The sequence below is a fragment of the Montipora foliosa genome, chromosome 7, assembly GCF_036669935.1.
Source record: "Montipora foliosa isolate CH-2021 chromosome 7, ASM3666993v2, whole genome shotgun sequence".
Lineage (NCBI taxonomy): Eukaryota > Metazoa > Cnidaria > Anthozoa > Scleractinia > Acroporidae > Montipora > Montipora foliosa.
The window spans coordinates 10,198,061-10,205,560 of record NC_090875.1 but is presented as its reverse complement, the minus strand read 5'-3'; the positions used below and the strand labels follow the sequence as shown (position 1 = coordinate 10,205,560).

Below are 7,500 nucleotides of genomic sequence, written 5' to 3'. Positions count from 1 at the left end.
ATAAGCAGCGCTCTTATTCCAGCCGCTTACATCTTGCTCTTCGGTCTGAGTTTACGTTTCATTATCCTGGAGGATTAGCCTCTAGATCACCGTGTACATACTTGTCTTCACTTTTCCTGGTATATTCTTCTGTCTTATGGGAGTGTGCACAAAAACGCTGATTTTACTTTCCATTACGTCATTTGATCCTATTTTGGTTCTTAAGAAAACAAAATTGCCAGTGTATGTTAGCTGATCGGTGCGGTTTACCAACTGCTATTGGTAAAGTAGATGCGCATTGTAACGTTGCCTTGCCTCACTCCAGTTGTCACCACGACGTGATCTTCTCCCCCAGCCACTGTGCTCATTTGGTTATGGTATATGCTCTTGATGACTCTCGACAGTTCTGGTGGAATTCCCTAAAAATGCGAGCTGACTGACGCTCAGAGCCTCCTTGCTTATATTCTGGTAAAGCATCAATTCTCAAGCATGACAAGTGAAATTGTTGAATAGCACAATGGGGATTTCAGCACTTGACAGTATCCTCTTCAGTTTCTTGTCTACAATAGCGCACAGCATTAGCCAGACGAGTGGGGCCCTCTCCTCTCTTAGATTCATCTGTGTTGTGTAACATCGAGCTCGTTGTACCGAAATTTCTCAGTTTAGTGTTCCATCCTTCTCGGTAATAATCCAAATTGGTATGATGGCATTATTCATGCGTTGAGACTGTCACACCTTTGCGCATGTACACCACAAACTTGTCTGGGATGATATTTCCTTGCACGTTGGAAACAAAGCCCGGCACCATTCTTGATTGAATTCCTCGGCACTTTCACATATGTCTCGATAATTCATCAGGCAGCAGTGTTAATTTCTGTGGTGTTGGCCCCCAGGGGCTCGCTGCTTGGTTCATTGTACTTGGGCCTCACGTTCTTTGGGCTTGAGTTATTCTTGCCATTGTTGCGTTTCGTCTCTGTAACCCCATTAATGAAGTCTAATTTGACTCTTTTACCCCCACCTGATTGATCTCCTGTCTTATAATTCGAGCTGGAGTAAATTTATTTCTTCTTGTATTTTCTTTTTTGCAATTACCTAGCCATTCTTAATTTGCGCGTTGATCTTCTTATTTCTTCGGGTATGTGCGAGGTTTGTTTTCCTAACCTTCCGATTTTCTTGTCCATTTCAAGCTGTCATTTTCATTATAATTACCATCTTCATCATCATCATCATCATCATCATCATCATCATCATCATCATCATCATCATCATCATCATCATCATCATCATCACGATAATCTTCTTTATCATGATATACTGTTTTTTCAACTTAGGAGCGCTTAGGCCCATTTTAAACGTCAGATTGTACATGTGCCGAATCTAATGCAAATGAGAGAAAAAAATAGATTTTTCTCATTTGCATTAGATTCGGCACTTGTAAAATGCTTCGTTTTAAAACGGACCTTATTCTTTCTTGCATTTCAGAAAATGAATTGAAACTGCGACTGGCGTGGCCTGAGGGATATTACTCGCTTCATGCACCACAAAGTAATCCAAACAAGGGTGATTCGTTTTCATGCCCTCAAGATCAGGACACGGGGTTTACATGGCCTAAAGGAAGTGTAACACAAAAGAAATCAGTCACAGTGGAGTTCCCTCATAATCTAGTCCAAGTTAATGTGCATAATAAGGAGAACGATGATAAATTTTTATTTTGCAGCAAAACAGAACAGCCTTCCTCAGGATACTTTAGTCCCAAGTGGCCTCGCGGACGATACTGTATCGTACGAAAAAGCATATCTCCTGATAGAGCTGCGCAATGTCCACGTAAGTACTACTACTACTACTACTACTACTACTACTACTACTACTACTACTACTACTACTACTACTACTACTACTACTACTACTACTACTACTACTACTACTACTACTACTACTACTACTTAGGCGGCCACAGCCGAGCCTCACACTTGCTGCTCCAGTCTGCACTACTACTACTACTTAGGCGGCTACATCCGAGCCTCACACTAATTTGTTGCTCCAGTCTGCACGGTCCAGCATGCAGGCGGCGAGCTCAGCACAATTGGATGCCCCAGTATCTCCTCTCAGTAAGTACCCTAGCGGTTAAATCAGTTGTTTGAGCAGCGGCCTACCGTGCTAGAGGTCGTGGGTTCATTTACGACTAGCCGAATGCTCATGGCCTTTAATTAACTGAGGAAAAAAGTCAGTTTGGCTATGAAATAACATGTAAATGGCCAGACTCTCAAGTCTTTTCGGAATAGGGCTATAAGTCATATACCCCGTCTCGCAACTCTTGCTCATAAATTTTGTGGGACGTTTAAGAACCTACATACTATTCGCAAGGAGTAGGGCATGGAACTCGTGGTGTTGTGGTCTGGTCTTTCCATCCAGTAAAATGTGGCCGTTATGGATACAGATGTAGACATGATACCGGCACGACTTTAATTCCGGTACCTCTTCATACCGATCCTCTGTTATCGCCCTGTAATCGTTTATTTATTAAATTTACCACTGGCTACCTGACAAATACCTGCATTTAGAAATACCTGCATTTAGAAATTAACTCGTTTCTTTTGTTCAGTAGGTGGCGCGTATCTGCTTTTATTATGTACAACTTTTCTGTAAGGCACAGGTCTCATCTCTTTGATCCACATTTGTATGGTGAGGCGAAAGAACAAATACCTTTTGTCGAACTTAAAATAGCACGCTCCCCTAGAGTATTAGAATGGTCTTTAAATGAGTTAGAATGCAAATGTAAGATCTGTAGCCTGATGATTGTCTAAACATGAAACTTGAAGTCGCTACGCTGTGAAGTTGTCTTTCTTCTAAACGTTATATTCGCTCTACTCCACGTATCGAGCACTCTGCAGCTAACTGGAACCCCCTACTTGCGCTATATATATATATATATATAACTGCAGACAGTACTGTTTCGGCCTTCTGGGCCTCATCAGTGCAGTGCTGATGTCTGGGATGGAGGTTGAGCTTATAAAGCCACCCCAAATGTCCCCACACATGTGGTACATCTAAGCCATGGCAGAGTGCTCAAACTAGCGAGCTAGTGAGCATGTGCAATTGCTAGCGGCAATGACTCATCCCAGTAGAGTGCTCAATTTGGACATGAAAGCAAAAGCTTTGTAATGCCAAAGAGCTATATAATATATATATATATATATACTCAGAGTAGCAACAGCTGATCTTCACACCACACTATAAACTTAGTGTATATATATAACTGTTGTCCTTTGGCACGTGCGGATGTTACTTATGTTTGAACTGTTACGGTTATTTGCGGTTTAAGTCGTAGCGCGCATTTTCGTATTTCAGTGGCGTAGTAGAAATTTTGTATAACGGGTTTTCTTCATTCAACCTGAAGAAGACCGACAAGTCGGTCGAAATATAGATGTTCTCTATAAATGTGTCTTGTCTTCAATTGTGTTTTATATATTGCTTCATGAAGAAAACATCTACACGTATTGGATGCTTGTGAAAGAACTAGGTACAATTACATACAACGTGCTATGGGCGAGACAAGACTTTGAGTAGTATTACACTTATGACATATAGTTTTAAATGAACGGGGGTTATCAACATCGTAGTTGGCAAGGTCGTTTACATAATATGATTTCATGCAAGCTTTAAGAATAGAGACTGTCCATACTGAGTTTAAGTTCGTCTGCCAGAGTATTCCATATGCGAGTAGATCTTATAAGAAAGGGTTTCTGAAAAGTTGATATTCTGCATCTAATAACAGTATATTTGATAACAATTGTGCTAGATCTTGTATTTCGTTTACGTGATATCGGTATAAACTTTTTTGTTAACGGTATGAGAATCTCGAGCCGGAGAAGTGGCAGACCAACTTCAGAGGGTAAAGTAAAGTTTGAAGAGAATAACGCCGGGATGCTCGTTGAATCTCTTTCAATGCCCCATGCTGCTAATGTGAAATATGATTACTAATCTAACTATGCTAAACTTTTCTATGCTGGCGCATTTCGATGTGGTTCAACTTCTGGATGAACTCATACCGGTATTGCTATCTCTGATTACTGGTATGAGATTTTGCAGCGGCACCATTTAAATGAGCCCCCGGACGAACTGGTACCAGCATGGGTAGTCGTACATGTATCAAGTAAGGAACCTCTTATACCAGATGGAATTCTTACCGGTATGGGGTTTTACATGTTTTAACCCCCTACTTCATCTACGTAAAATTACAGTGGTTTTCGACAACTTACACGACCCTTGAGCTTTAACAAGCGGCAAACCAACCTCAGAGGTCACAGTCACGTTTAAAGAGAATAAGCCTGGCATGCTCTTTGAATCGCTTTTGGTTTTATGTGCAAAAAAGAATTTTTTTTAAATTTATGCTTTTCAAACAAAGGATTCTAAAAATACCGTTCTCGCTACTGGAAAATGTGCTCAGCGATCTAATTTTACAGATACGGCCTTAGCTGGTTATACCATAAGCTGAATATCGATAGATGAAAGAGTAGTATAACGGACAAGAAAGATCTACATAGTATCTTACATTATTAACAATTCCTAAATTTTTTGCTAACATGTTGAAGCCGGGGCTCCCAGTTTGAATTTTGATCAATTTAGAGACTTCGGTACTTACTTCACTTTTTGCCAAAGCTAAAGTTTCTTCTTTGACCTACAGATAATTAATTGAATGCCCGTCACCCAAAAATACTTTTCCCCCGCAAAAACTCTCTGCACTTATCCTAAGCATATACTAGTGGTTTACAAACTTTTTCCCACAAAATCGCTGCTCCGTAAGATCGCAGAAGCTGATATAACTAGCTCTCCTGCGTGGCCTAACGTGATGCAGCCTTGTTGGGTTCTGTATTCACGACAAATGGTTTATCATTATCAGCTTCGTATTAACACTTTATTATCCTTATTCCGTACTTTTGGTTAATTCTGCATCTTCATCGTCAAAGTAACCACAAACCTCCATACCTAATAGTACTACGGGTAAGACTAATGTAAATAGAACACGGTATTGGTCGTGATCAGTTGTAAGTATTAAGTTTATTGGAGATACCAATAGACCCTGGTCCAAATAGCGGGCACGAATAGACTTTATTCTCTCAGTGCAGTTGGAATGAAACGAGCATGCAGTGGAGGCTTACGCACGAAACTGAAATTATTTGCACCTGAACAGATTCCCCCGCATCACCCTCTATCACATGCTGGTTCTAATGTAAACATGAGAATACGAATAAGTCCTAACATTCGGGCGAGTTTAAGCTGAAATTAGAGAAAAATTGATACCAAGATTGGAGAAAGCACGTATGTGACAAATTTACAGACGTTTGTATGACCGGAGGTATACACTATAGCCCCAGTCATTCAAACGTCTATTAAATTTCTCTGTTTTCTACTTACGTTTTCTCAGTCGAAATAAGACCTGATATGCGAAAACTTTGCAGGGCTACTAATGTAATTGTGCTCTTTCTAGTGCTGGTACACGTTTTTCAATTGGTCTTGTTTGAATATTCGGCCAACATTTGGATGAGGGTCTATTGATGATTTACTTTAGTATGTCTCAGTTTTTGTGTGGGCTTTGCTCACACCAAGTTGCCATCCGCGGTATTAGTCGGTATACGAGAATGGTCACGTGATCTCCAAGATCTAGGCTAGTATCGTGTGGAAAGAAGTAGCGGCCATCTTGTTGCTTTTCTATTTGTTGGGACTTGTGTCCACGATTTGCTGCTTTCGAGAAAATGTTGTTTTGCTTTCACCTACTTTCAATTGAGACACCGAGGTAAGTTGTCTTTTATTTTTGGCTGGTACTGAAAGTCAACACTATGAATTTGTTTGGATTTGTCGAAAATCTGGCTCTGTAATCTCCTAAAACGAAACCGATTCCAATCCCATTCCTTTCGTTATTTTTTTAGGTGTTCATAAAGGGGAGTTATTTTGCTCACGCAAGCCAACATTTATCGGCCTGAAGATTCGGTGCGGATTACACCACCTAGGGATCATTTTAGTACTCTAGCAAGCTAATATTTGTAGGCACACACCCTTTTGCAGATTCGGCGGTCATTTTGATTTCTATTGTTTGAAATAGCTATTATGGGATGCCCAGGTGGCAAATGCATATTAATTTTCCCCCTGAGCATCTCATGTTGTATTACCTTTCTTTTGCCAGGGTATGTGCTTGTGGATTAAGATGGAGTTCTTTTTTTTTAGTTTACTGGCTTGAATTTTACGGACTGGATCATCTTTAGCATGCCGTCCTCGAAATTTTTTAATTCTTCAATGGGAGGCAAGGTCTTGGTTGATTTGAAGGCGCAACTTTCCTTGGAGGACGAAGTCGCGTCGGGCTTGAGAAAGAAGTGGGCTTTCCAGCACATTCTGCGTAAAGACCTACTGCTTCAAATAAACCAAGAACCCGCCTCCCATCGAAGAATTAAAAGATTTCGAGAACGACATGCTAAAGATGACCCAGTCCGTAAAATGCAAGCAAGTAAACAGCCCCTTCCTCAATACGCTAAAAGAAGACACCGACCGCATCAAAAGTGAACCCAAGCTACAAATCGCCGCCGACAAAACAACCTACTTTTACAAACTGGAGCCATCTGCATACAACGACCTGCTAGGAAAAAAAACATCACGAAATCTTACAAGAAAGCACAACATGAGTTCGACGCAAGCAATCCATTAAAAAAAAAAAAAAACAGACATCGCGAAGAAACTGAAAATCGACAACAGAGTGGACACTACAGCCGACAAAGACGCATTCATAATACTTAAGAATCACAAGCCGAACGTCGCAAACAAACCGACCTGCAGACTTATCAACCCCACGAAATCCGAGATAGGCAAAATCAGCAAAAAGATCCTCGACCGCATCAACAGCACAATCTCGGAAAAACACAACTTCAACCAACAGAAAAACACAACAGCCGTAATCTACTGGTTCAAATCTAACGAAAACAAACAACACTCCAGTTTCATCTGTTTCCACATCGAAGAATTCTAATCACCCATCAGCCAAGACCTCCTAAACAAAGCATTCGACTTCGCCTCCAACTATGACAACATTACCACCGACGAAAGAAACATTATAATCCACGCTAAAAACTCCACCTTAATCCACAAACACTTACCCTGGCAAAAGAAAGGTAATACAACATTCGACGTAATAATGGGAAGCTACGACGGGGCCAGAACATGTGAACTCGTGGGAAGCTTTCTCCTCTCCCAACTCCAGGATCTTAATATAAACGTAGGACTTTACCGAGACGACGGACTAGCCATCACTAACACCACACTTAGAGACTCAGAGAACATCAAGAAAGAAATATGCCGTATCTTTAATAGTAGCGGACTAATCAATCCCAATAACAGCTAATCAACTTCCTAGACGTCACATTTAACCTTAACAGAAGCACTTATGAACCATTTACAAAGCCGAATACTTCACTGCAATACGTTCACCGCGAGAGCAACCACCCGCTAATCGCAACAAAGAACATTCCAGCCGGC

General features: G+C 40.9%; 2 protein-coding genes across 4 annotated transcripts in view; both read left to right on the top strand.

Moving 5' to 3' along the window:
* Positions 1-7,500, top strand: part of LOC138010829 (trefoil factor 2-like) — a 112,114-nt gene that overhangs the window by 32,324 nt on the left and 72,290 nt on the right. The window lies entirely within an intron of this gene.
* LOC138010828 (uncharacterized) overlaps positions 1-7,500 on the top strand; it is a 63,556-nt gene that overhangs the window by 38,651 nt on the left and 17,405 nt on the right. For both annotated transcript variants that reach the window (XM_068857817.1, XM_068857818.1), the window contains one exon: positions 1,462-1,803. In XM_068857817.1, the coding sequence (XP_068713918.1) occupies positions 1,462-1,803 (342 nt within the window). The remainder of the gene's footprint in view (positions 1-1,461; positions 1,804-7,500) is intronic.